A 17,095-nucleotide genomic window follows, 5' to 3' on the forward strand; every position below is an offset into this window, starting at 1 on the left:
TGCGGTCCGGTCCCAGGTCGACGGGCACGTGCACCTTCCGCCGACCACTGGCGACAACATCGATGTACTGTGGAGACCTCACGCCCCACGTGTTGAGCAATTCGGCGGTACGTCCACCCGGCCTCCCGCATGCCCACTATACGCCCTCGCTCAAAGTCCGTCAACTGCACATACGGTTCACGTCCACGCTGTCGCGGCATGCTACCAGTGTTAAAGACTGCGATGGAGCTCCGTATGCCACGGCAAACTGGCTGACACTGACGGCGGCGGTGCACAAATGCTGCGCAGCTAGCGCCATTCGACGGCCAACACCGCGGTTCCTGGTGTGTCCGCTGTGCCGTGCGTGTGATCATTGCTTGTACAGCCCTCTCGCAGTGTCCGGAGCAAGTATGGTGGGTCTGACACACCAGTGTCAATGTGTTCTTTGTTCCATTTCCAGGAGTGTACTTGCATTTCGACAACTGTCAACCCTTCCACACCAAAAAATTCATCCCATGCAGCCAGGCCACCTGGGGATAGTGTATCTGCAGTGACAAGAACTCCTTGCCTAGTATGCTGAGATTCTCACCAAGGCCTTCACAGACAGGAAATATCCCCGAGACTTAGTCTGCAAACATGTCTCCCATGCCATTCCCCCTCAACCCCACAATCCTCCCACCACACCAAGAACCAACCTCAAAGAAGTGCCCCCTTCATCACCCAATACCACCTCGGACTGGAAAAACTGAATCACATCCTTTACCAGGGCTTTGAAAACGTACCATCATGCCTGAAATGAGAAACATCCTACAAGAGATTCTTCCCACTCCCTCTAAATTGGTGTTCCGTCACCCACCCAACCTCAACAATGTCCTAGTCCAGCCTTAAGCCACTCCCAGTCCCAAGCCCTTGCCACAAGGATCATATCCCTGTGAAAGACCCAAGTGCAATACTGCACAATCCACCCAATCAGCACTTCCAGTTCCAATCCTGTCACAGGTTTATACTAGCCCATTAGGGGCTGGGCCACCTGTGAAAGCAGTCATGTCATTTAATAGCTCTGCTCCATTCCCTGCACAGCTTTTTATATTGGTATGACTACGAACCAGCTGTCAATGATGACTGGCCACCAAACGAACTGTGGCCAAGAATAAGTAGACCACCCCACCGTGTGTCACAACACAAAGCTGAACATAACAAGCTTCATTTAAACAGCTGCTTCACTACCTGAAGCACCTGGATCTTCCCCTCCACCACTGGCTTTCCTGAACAGCGCAGATAGGAGCTACCCTTAAAGCACAGTCTCTGCTTCCGTAGTTATGCCGGCCTCAATCTACAATTACATACTGTCCTCGCACTCTCCACCCAACAGTTTCCACCCCCAGTGTCCTAACATTTCCCCTCCTTTCTCATTTCCCGTCCTCTTTTATTGCCACCCTCTGCCAATGTAATTGCCCATTTTTTACCTCTCCTTTCCGTTTTCACTTTGTTTTCCCCACCTCCCTCACCTACAACCTCCTGATGCTGAGCCTGTAGATATTCTATTAATGTAGGTTGATTCTTACAAAGAAGAAGACAGCAACTGGCCACTATTAATAATGGTATTTATTTAAGTAAATAATGCTGTTAATAGCATTATTAATAGTGGCTGGTTGGTGTCTTCTTTGTAAGAATCAACCTACATTAATTCTACACAGCCATGTGCTCACCATGTCAGTTTTAGACAAAATAGCATGTTGGCATTGTAGTCCCCCCTAGTTCCTGCACACTCTTCCAGACAGCACTGTTCTCTCCCCCCACTCATATACTGTTATCCCTTCCTCTTTCATGTCCCTTCCAGACTGCTGCTTCCATTCCATTCCATGTAGTTACATTCTGATCCAAGCTGCCGGAGTTGGCTGTCATGTGTGTTTAAGGTGTGCTTGTTTGTATGAATGAATGGTATGTGTCTCTCATTCTTTTTCTGGCAAAGACCAAAAGCTTATGTGTAAGTGTCTTTTAATTGTGCCTGTCTGCAATTTAACATGTCATCTTTATGGTAAGTAGCAATCTGTCTTTTCCTCCATTGTTATATTTACATGTACATCTACATATATATGTATGAAAATACATGTACTCTGCAAGCCACCATTTGGTGTATGTTGGAGGGTTTCTTGCACTGCGAAAAGTCATTCCCTTGCCTATTCCACTTACAAATGAAGTGAAGGGGAACAACAATGTTTGTATGCCTTCTTGGGAAAACTAATTTCTCTTGTTTTTGTTGCCCATACACAAAATGTTCATTGGTGGCAGTAGAATTGTTCTGCAGTCAACTGCAAAGTCTGTTCTCTAAACTTTCTCAACAGTAATTTCTGAAATTTCAATATCTTCCCTCCAGGAATTCCCATTTGAGTTCACGTAGCATGTCTGTACCATTTGGGTGGTTACAGATCCTACTGGTAACAAATCTAGCAGCACACCTGTGAATTGCTTCAATGTCTTCCTTTAATCCGATGTGGTGTGGGGATCCCAAACACTTCAGCTGTACTCTGGAATGAGCCACAAAAGTGTTCTGTATGTGATCTCATATATGGAATAGTTATATTTGTCTAAAACTCCATCAATAAACTAAAGTCTACTATTTTCCATCCCTACCACTGTCCTTATTTGCTTTTTCCATTTCGTAGCATTTTTCATGAGTGGAAATTATTAGTTGCTCTGAAAGTTATTTATTTATTTATTTATTATTTTTTTATTAATACGGTGTTACTCAGAGGTGTCCTTGGTTTTGCACACAGTGTCAGAGAATATGATCCTTCAGATCATCTCTGGTGGTTAAATGGTCTTCCAGCAAAGCTTTACAATTTAGGTAAACTCAAAGAAAAATGAATAGAGGTGATAATTCTGCCGAATGGGAGGTTACAGAATATCTCCATTTCCCCTGATGAAATGACCAGGAAATGTGAAGCTAAGCAGATCCACTGACACTGCAGCAGAATGGCTTGTTGTGCTGGAAAGTGTTTCTTCATCTGGTTGATAGGCACAGAGTTCAGAGAAAATGTTCCCAACATGTCAGCATAATGTATAGTGTTTACCATTACCATTGTCAGCTTCTAAAATATAAAGTCTGGTTATTTCCATAGATGATGTAGCCTAACAAACTGTTAGTTTTTATGACTGGTGAGAGATTTCATGTAGACGATTTGGGTTTTCATGAGACCAATATCAAAAGTTCTGCTTGTTGACAAAACCACTAAGCTAAAAGTGGGCTTTATCACTCATTCTTTAAATGTTAATTCTCATTTTATCCCATAACATTCAATGTCAACTGGCAAAAGTGTATCTGGTTTATTGTAATCTTGATGTTTGAGTGCTTGCACAACCCTATCTTGTATGGATGATAGTGGAGATAATTTGTCAAAATCCTTCTTACTGATTGCTGAGACCAAGTTCTATGCTGTACAATCTAGCTGGTTTTGGCAGAAATCTCCATAAAGCTTCAAGCACACAGTCAGTATTCTCCTGGGTCTGGCTTGTGACTATCAGTGGCTTCAAGGTTTCTCACCGAAACGTTGATAGTGTTAGAAGATGGCATGGGAGACAATGGAGTTAAAATGAAACACACATTGTGCACTTTACAAACACTCCATGGCTACTAAAACTTTCACGTGTCTACATGCCCAAGATCTCACTCCCATAACCCCCTACCATGACAGCCAGCCTGTGCTTAACTTGTCTCGAACTGCATTTGAGACCCTCAATATTCAGTGGCCTTATGCCAAAAACAAAATTGAGAATGCTAGTAGATGACTGTTACTTGCTGAATGGATTAAAAGACACTGCCATGAATTAAAAACACTACTAATGTACAACAAATAAAATGGCTGCAAATTAAGAGGCTTCGCACAGAATATACCTATTCAATGGTAATCAAATGCAAATACTTCACAGGTGATTCTGAAAACTGGGAAAGCATGAGCCTTGATAGGCTTATGGGTCACCATAAGCTGTGAGCATGCCAAAGCCTATGGTGTTATATCCATAGAAAAGGAGGGGGAGAAAGGAGTATCAGAGGCAAGGCTAAAGAACCCCAAACAATTTCTTGCTCACATACCACATATGTATCATGCCTTCTGTTTGAATCTGACATAAGAGGAAGGAGTTAGTGAAGTAGACAGGTGATATATTGATGAAGATGATCAGTAAACCAACCTACCAGTGCTGGTAATGAAGGAAATGCTGTCGTTCCGTAAATGTTGCGGTACACAGCCAGTTTTAGGCATTTGCGTCAAAAACTCTTGGACTGAAAATGTGTAGTCTGCATGCGTTGCAGTCTTCAAGCCCAGTTACGACACAATAAGTCACAACTTCTGTCTACCAAAGCTACTCCTAGAATACAATTTTCACTGTAACAACCATTTTATGTCGTTAATGACATGCTGAAAAATGTAGTATAAAAGTTTCGTGATCATTGAAAAAAATAAAAGAAATTTATTCTATAATACAAAATGTTTTCATGTAAGCTGTTTGCATTTGTCCCTAATGACCTCGATGCTGCCGGGCATTAATCTCTTGTATTTGCAATAAAGAAAAATAGTTTTATGAGAGGCCCATTTTTTATTCAAGTGGCCATGTGTTACAACGTGTAAACCTCTTTGATATTTTGTATGGCAAAAACACCTCTGTGGATAGATTTCAGAGCGCCTGTGCTGCACACTATGTTTGTGTGCCGTGCTGGACATATTCACCCATTATGCTTCTTTTTATGTACTTTATCTTAAGTGTCAAGCAATATTTTCAGTTAATACTATCCATTTTATATGAGGTAACAGTTGTCTTGTTTTTTTTCAGTAATTGGCAGTATTCAAACAACTCAACGATGTGCTTTGAGAACAATGCTCTCATCACATTTAAAAAGTTAGTTCATGAGGTTAAAACACTAAAAAGTTTAACAACACAGTTGCAACATTCACAAAATAAAATGTAATAAAAATATATACCATTGATAAACGATAGAAAAAATAAGAAAAAATTGCCTCAAATACAGTAAAACTTCCAGGCAAGAGACCATTCAGTTCACTGAACTCTTACAGCTGATTACAAATTTTAACTATTACACCTTTAATAATTTTTATATTTGAAAGAATGGTTTAGCCACAGGGTCCAGCATTTCAGGAACTATGGCTGATATTTTTATCAGTGACCCAAAATATAAAGTTTTAAAATCTGACAAAGCCATTATGGGTAAAGTTGGGTGTTAGAAATGTTATGTAGGTGATACGTTGTTGCTTGTGGAGAGTTCTGTGGAAGATATAGAAGAAATTGTAAAAAAGTTAGATGCCCAGAGGAACATTGAGTTTACCACGGAGCATGAAACTGACGGCAGTTTGCAATTCCCCAATTTGAATATTAAAGGGGGGGGGGGGGCAATATGCACATATTTATCATTCACAGGAAACCGAGAACAACAGCTGGTGTAACTCGTGCCATCCTTGGCTTTACAAAAAAGCTGCCTTTCGTAGTTTAGTTCACAAGGCTGTCACCATGGCAGAGGGTAGGAAGGATAGAGACAGTTAAGAATGTAGTGATTAATTATGGTTACAATGTAAATATCATTAATAAATTGCTGTGTGAAGGTAATAAGAACAGAAATGAATAAACTGAGTGAAGAAATAATAAGGGTCTTCATGCTGTATTATGGAACAAAGAAATAATAAGGGTCTTTATGCTGTATTATGGAACAGTCTCGCCAAAGGTCATCAATATTTTTAAACTGCATCGTGTTAAGTGTTCCAGACAAACAGTCTAGTGAGGTATTACCTGAAACATGTCGGTAAAAATGTAAAAAAAAGTTTAAAAAATTGGGAGTTCATAAAACTCAGTGTATATCCTTTGATGCAAAGTATGTTGGACAGACAAGAAGAATATTTTCGATCAGATATGACGAACATTAAGCTACATTCAGACTGGGCAATTACGATAAATCAGCTGTTGTGAACCACATATGCAAAACAGGTCATCCCCTTAAGCGAATTGAAGAAGACTTGGAAATCTTGCATTTAGAAAAGGAAGGGAGGAAACTTGACTTGATTGAAGAATTGGAGCTATCACCATTAATGAAAAGAAATATGACAATATTCTGAATGCAGAAGGTAATGACAATGGGATGAGATTTCTTAATGTCTTCGTAGAATTTTTTTAAGGTTGATACATAATCATACATTTGCAATGCTTCTGAAAAAGTACCTATAAGTTGACTATAAACTTAAGAAATGAGGAAAACGTAGGTGACCAGCAGAGTAGCATTATGATTGAGCAAATAACTGTGCTTATGCTGTAATGCAGTAGACGTGTCAGTTCGCAGCAACTCCTTGAGCTCTGCATTAGCGTCAGCTTGGCAGTCCTGGAGCCCACAGCAAATCAGCAGGACACGGTCTGGTGCAGTGTGGGGTGAGATGGGATGGCCATTGACAGAAATTGTCAATTTCAGTGTAAGATGAGGACACATAAACCAAAGTGTTGTTATTCCACTTCATTTTGTGAATTCTGCAATTGCGTTGGCAGACTTTTAGCATTTTAAGCTCAGGAACCAAGTTCTACAACCTGATGATGAGAGCATGTATTTGAGTTGTGTGTTGGACAAATATTGCTGTTGAATGCTACCAATTATTACTGTAATATTTTCGTGTCATGAAACACATAATATTACCCAGTATGAAGGTACAATATTCGTGAGCTGTTCTTCAGTTTCGAGATGATTGCTAATCCATCAGCATTGATAAATGGCCTGGTTTTCTAAATATGTTGGTATCTGTAATTGTGTGCTGAATGTTAAGGAGATGTTAATCTTGTGTAACTTCTCTTTTGCTATCCTGTCATCTGATCTGATTGTGCTTGTACTTGTCATGGAGAGACTGTGGATTTGATTCGTACTAATCTTCGTTTTGTGCAAAACATGGTATTCAGAAGACCCCACTACCAGGTTATTCAGAGTATTAATAATGCTTACTACATTAAGCTTATGTACATACAATAAAAGAAAATATTTTCATTAAAGGAATTTAATAACCTTTATGCTATATCCACTGCACTGGTATTACCTGAACTGTGTGCAGAGTCTGTCAAAGTGGAGACATGATGCCCATGGTGCTATAGGACAAGAAAGAAACCACATTGGCCAACCTAAGCTTTTTATTATATACCATGTTTATATTTTTAATGGGGTTATTGGAAACGTTAAATGTGGGTGAAATCTTTCAATTACCAGCTGTTACTCTTTAGTTGGATTTGAGTCACTGTGTCAGGCGTGGTTATGATAATACTGTGTTAATTTTTTAACTGAATAATTAATTTGAATGTTTATTATTTATATAATGTTTATTTATGAAATAATGAAGTGTACTCATGGTAACAGTTGTTATTGCTCTAAGGTCCCACATGTGTGCCCAAGAGTCATCTGGGATATTGTGTACTGTAGTGGTGTCTGCACACATATACATCATTCTTTTGTCAGCAACATTTTATAACCTCATCAGATACATCTGCTGCTAATTCTTATATCTAAATTACTCATCAAAGTGGTTTATTTTTTGTTCCTTTTCTTTCCTTCAGTTTGTCTTGTCTTCTCCCCCTTCTCTTTTTTGAAGAAAGTTCGTACACTACACAATTTTTATAGATATAGATAATTTAGAAATATAAATGATTTTGTTGTAGAACAATTTTGTAATGGAGGAAACATGTAATGCATACCATTTTCCACACTTTGTTAAAAAATTTGTAGTATAGATGTCTTGAGCATTCACAAATTTGCTGTTTAAAATTAGTTTATATAGTTCTTCTTCATAAAATGTTTGTATAGTTGCATAGTGTATACACAGCTTATTCAGTCTGTAATTAGATAAATTGCCATAGTGCTGTACTTGCATATCTACTTCATATTCCATAAGATCCATACATCTGTATCTGTACATCTAATCCACTTCCTTTCTGTCGGTACATTCTCTCCCGTAGCATGCCCAATCAGTTTCTTAAACAACTGTATAATTAACAAATTGCTCAATTAAAGCAATCGTAAATGGGGAGGGCCAGTGCATGACATGCGTAAGGCTTAGGCACATGAGTTGTTTTATGACAGTTACGTGAATAAAAGTTTAAGCCCATTAAAAAGGTTAAAAGATCTGTCCTACCAAAAAGAATTATTATTCAGTTAGATGTTGGGAATATTGTGCATGCAGCCATTGCCACAAATGAAGACCTTTCAAATTCTAAATATAATAATTAAAATAAAAGATTAAAACTGTGGAACAGCCACAAGCTGAATGTAACTTGTGACTGCTACACAGTTTCATTTTCTTACAGTTGCTGTTCCCTTGCAGGCAAACACCTGCACTCACCGAAATAGAATAATTATCACCACAAATGTGTAGTTACTTAACATTAATATTTTTTGAAGTTTTCGGTCTACTTAACCGCACCTGTCAGTTCTGTGCGTTGTGTGTACATTCTGTAGTCCTGTAGCAATTGAGTAAAATATGTCTGATGTTACTTATGCTTCTGATTAGGTTTCTGTACCATTCCGTAATGAATCCTACTTAACTTCAAATCCATGATCCAGTGGGATTTTTTATCCAGTACTGCCTAAGCTTTGAACATACTGGGTTAATTACTAACGCAGAACTGTATCAGAAGCCACACAGATTCATGCAGCATGCACATGATTGCCATTATATTCTTACTGTTTTGCACTTTGGAAAAAGGACTAATAAGCTTGATTTCACAGCAGGCATTTCTGAAATCCACACAGATTTTGATAGAGATGACTGGAAGTAGAAGTGACTTTGGCTGTCTCATAACTGCACGGGTTGCACCTCAGTAAATAGCACGATTAGTTTCATGTAGTGATAGATAAAACGGTTAATATATAGTTTTTCTTTTTGTACACTATGTAAAAGTCAACATAGTAGTTCATTTTAAAATACATTATTGCAAGTTGCTACTTCAAATTAGTCTGTGACAATATTAGGAATATTCATAATATTGTCATTATTCCATCCTGGATTTTCTATTGTCAGATTAATCTGTTTTAGAGACAGTGTGATGACACTTATTTGTTGTTCTTCAGGTGTCAAGCAAGCCCTGAAAGAAAGTACTGGCATACATCGGGGTCATGCAACTACAGAAAATAATGTTGCTGGAGGTGTTATTGTTGTGGATCACAAGAAGAAGGTGCCACAGAAGAGAATGAAATGTGAAGACATAACTAACATGGCAACGTTTATTAGAAACGCTGTAAATACAAATATTTCTGTTTCTTCCCTTGATCCATTTCTGACATGGAACGCATATTATGACCAACAGTGGGTTGATGCATGTGAAAGACACTTCATAAAATGGCTGAATTCACTGCTAACACCACCAGCCACTTTAGCCTGCAACTCTGAATCAGTAACAGGTATGAATAAAAGCATCCCATTGTTCTTTGATACTTTCTGCATAGATGAGACTATTGTTGATTTTTTTTCAGTAGCACACTCAGTGCCAGTACAATAGCTTTACTTTCTCTATTGCTCCAACATAATATACAAGGAGAAGAATAACTTGTATTAAATAGGAAACACTTCCTGATGTCCTGCAAAATTTTATTTGGTTCAAACCAGTTTTTGGCTTCTTAGGCGATCTTCAGGTGAGAGATGTTGCAAAAACAGGTAAGGTCATATGCAGCTTACAAGGAAGGTACAAAAATGATCATGTAGAGTGTGTACATAGGAATGTATTACATTTTTTGTCATGCAGAAATAATTACATTAAAAAAGAAAACAGTACATTTAACAAATGATGAAAAATAATTTTAAATTTACAATTTCAATCTAATAATTATAACTTGATTTAAAATCGCGGAAACTGAAAATAGTTTGATCATTTAGTACTAAGCTAACATTTTGTGATGTTGGCTGATTTCAATATTTCCAGAAGTGTCACCTTGCTTTACAGAATGTGAAACTTCGCGTTCTACATCCTATGAGTGGTTTTCTGTTAAAAGATGATCTGCAAAGGTTGAGTCTTCCTTTCTTAATCTCCAGCTTATCACATGTTAAGATAATCTATTAGATACAGTTTTGCATGACTGACCAATATATAGCTACTCACAATGCTTCCATGTGATTTTTTAGACGCAACTCTATGCCAAGGGTTGAAATTTGTCCTAATCATTGAATAAAAAATTTTATATACTGCTAGTATTATAAAATGCAGGTCTGTTATTGAGAGCCTTCAACTTTTTGCCGGCAAATGGAATGATGGCTTCATATTGGCCACCATATAGAACTGGTGTAATTTCACACATTTTCTTTTTTTTGTGGTATATTATTATTCAGGGAAAACCTGTAGCAATTACTTCAAGTGATATCATCCCAGAAGAAGCTAAGTAGCTAGTGGTGTAGTGGTTGCATGGAGGGTCGTGAGTTCAAAACTCACCTGAACTTTAAAATTTTAATTTCTGTATTCGGTTTGAGTACATTCTAGAAGTATCCACAAATGTGAAGAATCATTGTACTGGAATGTCCTGTTGCTGTATAAATACTGTATGTGTTCTAGCTGGAGGCAGTTCGCTCCACTCCCTTGTATGTGTAAGTGCCGAATAAACCTTCGTTAAGTGAAGTTAGTGTTTGTCATTCATCTACTTGCACCTTCTTCTACATGACATTATTCTGGTGGAGGCGCTAGGTTCTGGAACCTGTGATAGCGCACATTATCGACGACACAGTGGCTCCCATCAGGCCACTACAGAGCCGCTGTTCACGTGGCGAGAAACCAGAGTCTGAGCCATATTCAACAGATTGCAATCTATCAGTGACAGAAGAAGAAAAGGACATTATGTTGACAGCAACTGTGTGCCACCACATTAGACATCCTCCTGGGTTCTATGGTGATGATGGCCAAGACCCAGTCAAGTAGCTGAAGGTTTATGAGCATATAGCCAAATTTAACAAAGGGGGTGATGCCGTGTGTTTGGCTAATGTATTTTTCTACTTGGAGGGCACTGCCAAGCAATGGTATGAGAACAACGAGGAGAAGTTCACAAGCTAGGAAGTATTCCAGGCGGAACTGAGCAAGTATTTTGGTGACACACGACGACAGAAGTACAAGGCTGAAGCTAAATTAAAATGCAGGGTGCAGCATCCAGGAGAAACAGCAGCATCCTACATTAAAGACATATTGGAGCTGTGTAAAATAGTGGATTCTAGGATGGAGTAGGAAGATATGGTCACACATCTCTTGAAGGGTGTTGCTGAGGACATGTATCACGCCCTACACCTGAAGGAGATTTCAACAGCAGACGATTTCAGAAAATGGTGCCAGTATATCAAGACAATGCATCAAGAAATAATTACATGCAAAAAATTTGAATGGCTTCCAAACATTCTATTGATGTCTGTGATGGAGGAAGAAACTGATTTCACAAGTGTTGTTCGTTAGATAGTAAGTTCAGAAGGCACTTGGATTGCACGGCGAGCAAAAAACTGAGACGCTTCAAGAGATCATAAGGGAGGAAGTGGAACAGACATTGAACCCGATCTTTCGCCTTTCATTTCTCTTTAAAACGGTAAAATAGTTGAGACCCAGGTGAAGTTACGTTCCTACAATGCTGCATGAGGAACATTTTTGGACACCAAGGAAGACTGACGTCTGGAGGACCCAGGATAACCAACCAGTATATTTCCACTGCAGATGACTGGGACATATGGTGCGCTATTGTCAAGAAAGGCGGCAGATATTTGATGACGCCTGCACCAGATGACAGCAGACCAATCTTAGCCGACGCCAGTTCCGGGACGACGAAGATGAACAAGATGATGTGAGTGCAGGGTGACAAAGGTCACCAAAGCTGCAAGGTAGCTGCTGGAGAGGACACTCTCCAACATGCTGATCGAGGTCTCCATTGCCATTTAGAAGATCCAGCCGATCATATAGCTGCTGCAACCAGGAAAACTAAAGGGTGCTACCTTCCTTGGAGGTGAGGCCGCTGAAGAGAAAAATCCTCTGCAGTTGATCGCTACAAAAATGGTAGGGAACTATGTTGATATCTTCATGGCTGGCTGACCAGCTCAAGCTCTTGTGGACTCTGGAGCATCATATTCAGTCATTTCGGAGAAGTACTGTCGCCAGTTGCAGGAAACCATATTCGTCGCCAACAAAACATCTCTGCTGAAGGTGGCTAATGGGAAATATGTAAAACCTACAGGAAGATGTCATTCGTGTGGTTATAAGTGGCCATACACAGCCCTTAGAATTCATCGTCTTGCAAGAGTGTAGTCATGACGTCATTCCCGGATGGGACTTTTTGAAAGCTTCTCAGGCAATTATAGATTGTGGTCACTCGAAGATTATGCTCAGTGAGATACAGAGGTAACTGTCATGTGTCATGTCATGCATCAGCCCATGGATCTTGTAGCGGAATATAAGAGAAGCATACCACTGAAGAATAATTTGGTCATTCCAGCCTCTGTCGTCTCGTTTAAGAACAGATTCGGTGAATTGTGCATAGTTAACTGACACCAAGAACTGCAGATCCTTCCAAGATGCAAGTGCGTAGCAAATGCTGAGCTCTGTTAATTGCAGAACAGCTGAACATCATAGAAATCTCCCATGCCGAGTGTGTGGGCGAAATTAGCGCTACCACTACGAGACAAGATCTTCTAGTTCGACTATCACCATACCTCACTAAAGAACAACAGAAGAAGCTACTTGCCATTCTTCAAGAATTCTCTGAATGCTTCAATCAACAGCTGAAGAGCAAATTAGACAAATTGACGGTGAAGTAACGAATTAGACTGGAGATCATCAACCAATAAGCCAGAGAGCATACCGTGTGTCAGCAATGGAACGTTGAATAATTTGCGACGAGGTAGAGAAAATGATGATGAGTGACATCATTCAGCCTTCGTAGAGCCCATTGTCGTCACCAGTGGTTCTCGTCAGGAAGAAGGATGGCAGTTGGCGCTTTTGTGTGATTACAGGAAGCTTAATAAGATAACTGAAAAGGAAGTTTACCGTCTTCCTCGAACTGACGATACACTAGATTTCTCAACCATGGACATGTACCCGGGATACTGGCAAATCGAAGTTGATGAGGCTGATCGTGAGAAAACTGCATTCATCACCCCTGAGGGCCAGTATGAATTTAAGGTAATGCCGTTTGGTTTGTGTAATGCACCAGCAACTTTTGAACGGATGATGGATAATCTTCTAAGTCACCTGAAGTGGACAATGTGTCTTTGTTATTTAGATGATGACATTGTGTTCGCAGAGACATTTGATGAACACACAAAAAGACTGAGGGCTGTTCTTAAGTGTCTCCAACAATGCGGACTGAAACTTAATCCAAGAAAGTGTCTCTTTGGAGCAAAAGAAATCAAAATACTTGGACACCTAGTGTCAAATGAAGGTGTGCGACCAGACCCAGAAAAGTTGAGATCTATAACGGAATTTTCTATTCCTAAAAGTACAGGCTGACACACGGGAGATGGACGGTTTTTAATGAAATAATACTCAGCCAACTTTAAAATTAATGCATGTTTATTTACATGAAATCAAAGTTCATTATTTGCCATTTTAGTTAACAAAGTTATTTGGGAAAAATAATGTTGTCAAGGTGATGTCCATCATTTTGAACGCAGGACTCAAGTCTCTTCTCAGAATCCTCCATCACACGGACTAAAATCTCTGCAGGGATGGCAGCAATTTCTTGAGTGATTGCATTCTTCAACTCGTCCAAATTTTGTGGTTTGTGGTTATAGACACAGTTTGTAAGGTACCCCCACAGAAAAAAAGTCACAGACTGACAAGTCGGGAGACCTGGGAGGCCAAGGAACATTGCCAAAACGTGATATAATTCAGCCAGGAAACATGCGTCTAAGAATTGTCATTGAATTGTCATTGAAGTGTTTGTGATGTGTGATGTTTCCCCATCCTGCTGGAACCAAATGCATTTTAAAGGGATTCGTCGTCTTCTTAGTTCTGGTTTCAAGAATGTTTTCAAGCATACAAATGTAACTAACCGAATTAACAGTAACTGTGGCCCCGTTCTCTTCAAAAAATAAGGTCCAATAATGCCAACAGAGCCAAGAGCACACCAGACTGTTACTTTTGGCGAGTTTAGAGGACGCTGGTGGATAAGGTGTGGATGCTCTGGATCCCAGTGACGTAGGTTTTGCTTATTCACAGTCTCATTTAAATGAAAATGAGCTTCATCGCTCATCAATAAAATTTCATTTTCATTCTATCCCTAAATCACTTGCATTCTGTAAGCGAAGTCTTCTCGTACAGCAAAATCAGTTTCCTTAAGTTGTTGGACAATGAGCATTTTGTTGGGATGGAATTTTAATTCTTCATGCAAAATTCGTCTAACCGATTCAAGATTGATTCATAACTCACTAGCGTGACATCTAGCTGACCGTCCTGGGCTACTGACTGCCGCTTGCCTTACCCTTTCAACATTTCCTGGTGCCTGGTGCCATTTCCTGTATGTTTCCAGTTGCTCTGAAATTTTTCCACCCATCTGAGGATTGTTTTACGGCTGGGAACAGCTCCATGTCAACAGACATTAAACCGCACTCGAAACAATCGCTGGGTAGCAATAATAGACTCACCATTTTTCACGAAACTGTCATAAACAAACACCCGATGTTGCAAGTCCCACTGCTCCATAGCGACTGAGTAATGGCGTCTTGTGTGGATCAGTTCTATTCCCACCACGACCACGTCCCACCACTGCGCCCTCAGTACTATGCAGTTCAAAACCGTCCGTCTCCCGTGTGTCACCCTGTATTAGAGATGTGAGAAGCTTCCTCGGATTACTTTTGTATCAAAGTCAGGTCACTCCAAGAGTTGTTACAAACCGATGCTAAATTTATCCGAGGTGGTGCTCAACAAGATTTTTACTATGTGCTGCAAAAAGCTCTGGCGACAGACCTTGTACTTGGTCCGTATGATGAGAGAGCACCTACAGAACTACACACAGATGGCAGTGGGTGTGGGATCGGTGCTGTTATGGTGCAGATTTTGGATGGAAAATAGAATGTTATAGCCTATGCTTCTAGGACACTTAGAGAGCCGAGAGAAACTACTCAACTACAGAAAGAGAGTGTCTTTCTGTGATCTGGGCCATGTGCAAATTTCGACAGTATCTCTATGGAAGGCCATTCGCAGTTGTTACAGACCATCATTCACTTTGTTGGTTGACGGGTCTTAAGAATCCAACAGGACGACTCGTCAGGTGGACACTACATCTTCAAGAGTATGACATTACCATAGTTACAAAAGTGGGAGAAAACACCAAGATGCTGACTGTATCTCAAGAAACCCTGTGCAAGACCATAAAGACTTTGATTAAGATAGTGACTGTCTCGCTGCACTCCAGGATCTCTCTGCTGAGCAGGATGCCAAGGTATCTCAAATTATGCTTGCCGTAAAGTGGTCAGAGGATGTGAAAGGACAGTTTAAGGTAGTAAATGGATTACTTTGGAAGGAAAACTTTGATCTGTTTGGAAAGAGGTGGCTACCAGTAATTCCTAAACACATGCACTAAGATGTTCTACAGAAATTCCATGACGCACCTTAAGCCGGACATTTAGGATTTATTAAGACATGCGATAGAATCCGCAAGAGATTTTTCTGGCCACGTTTATTTAGGAGTGTCAGTCACTGTGTGTCGCTGTCGAGAGTGCCAGAGGAGAAAGGCAGTCCCTCAGAAACCACTTGGCCGACTCATTCCACCAGCCGAAATGCCTTTCCAGTGTGTCTTCGGACAATTTCCAACGTCTGCTAGTGGTAGTAGATGGATTATTGTTTGCACTGATTATCTGACACGCTATGCCTTTACAAAAGCCGCGAAAACAGCCGAAGCATTTGAGGCAGCCAAATTCATCGTAGAAGACATTGTATTAAAACACGGTGGCCCAGGGTCATTAATTATGGATCGAGGGAAAGTTTTTAAATTGAATCTTGTGACAGAGATAAACCGTCAGTGCAACATTGCTCATCACATGATGACTGCCTACCATCCGCAAACTCAAGGGCTTACTGAACGCCTTAATAAGGCCTTGGACAATATCAATATTCGTCAGTGTTGAGCAGCGCAACTAGGATGAGGTGCTACCTTTCGTGACGTTTGCCTACACCACCACCAAACAAGACACCACCGGATTTACGTCATTTTTCCTGGTGCATGAGCGTGAAGCGCCTATAACAATAGACACTGTGTTTCTGTTACATCCTGATGACGTGACTACATCAGATAGGTGTTAGCCAGACCTGAGGAAGCTCGGCAGTTAGCTTGACTCTGCACGCTGTAGGCTCAAGAAAACGATTGCCGAAAGTATGAGGTGGTCACCGCCCTGTTGCCTACCAGCCTGGTGACCTTGTCGGGATCTTCACTCCTGTTCGGAAGGTTGGTCTCTCTGAGAAGCTCCTCAGGCGCTACTTTGGACCTCATAAGGTTGTAAGACAGTTGTCTGATGTTACTTATGAAGTAGACGATATCGACCCTGACACAGGGCGATGAAAGATCAGAGATACTGTCCACGTCCTTCGAATGAAGCTCTACAAGGATCCTGCCACCCAGGGTAAATTCAAAGCTCCAGAGACAGGCAACAAGCGGAAAGGTGATGAAGAGCTCAGCAGCAAGGGAAGTTCTAAGATCACCGCCACGGCGAACATCAGTCATCGGGAGTCAGAGTATGCAGGACCGATGACTCGTTCCTGAACTAGGATGACGTAACACCGAGACACTGTTCTCTTAAGGAGGGAGCAATGTTGCAGAAGACTGTTGCATGGAAGGTCGTGAGTTCAAAACTCAACTGAATTGTAAAATTTTAATTTCTATATTCGGTTCGAGTACATTCTAGAAGTATCCACAAATGTCAGGAATCTTTTTACTGTAATGTTCTGTAACTGTATATCTACCGTATGTGTTCTATCCAGAGGCAGTTCGCTCCACGCTCTTGTATGTGCAAGTGCTGAATGAACCTTCGTTAAGTGAAGTTAGTGTTCATCATTCATCTAATAACACCTTCTTTTAAGTGACGGTATGTTTCATGGTTTGTAGTTCTGTTTGAAATGCAGATTCAGATAATGGGAC

General features: G+C 40.4%; 1 protein-coding gene across 1 annotated transcript in view; it reads left to right on the forward strand.

The window, feature by feature from the left end:
- Window positions 1–17,095, forward strand: part of LOC126100586 (protein abnormal spindle) — a 209,745-nt gene that overhangs the window by 96,128 nt on the left and 96,522 nt on the right. Inside the window, exon 7 of the mRNA XM_049911209.1 lies at window positions 9,080–9,409. Within this exon, the coding sequence (XP_049767166.1) occupies window positions 9,080–9,409 (330 nt within the window). The remainder of the gene's footprint in view (window positions 1–9,079; window positions 9,410–17,095) is intronic.

This window comes from Schistocerca cancellata, chromosome 9 (genome assembly GCF_023864275.1).
Source record: "Schistocerca cancellata isolate TAMUIC-IGC-003103 chromosome 9, iqSchCanc2.1, whole genome shotgun sequence".
Taxonomy (NCBI): domain Eukaryota; kingdom Metazoa; phylum Arthropoda; class Insecta; order Orthoptera; family Acrididae; genus Schistocerca; species Schistocerca cancellata.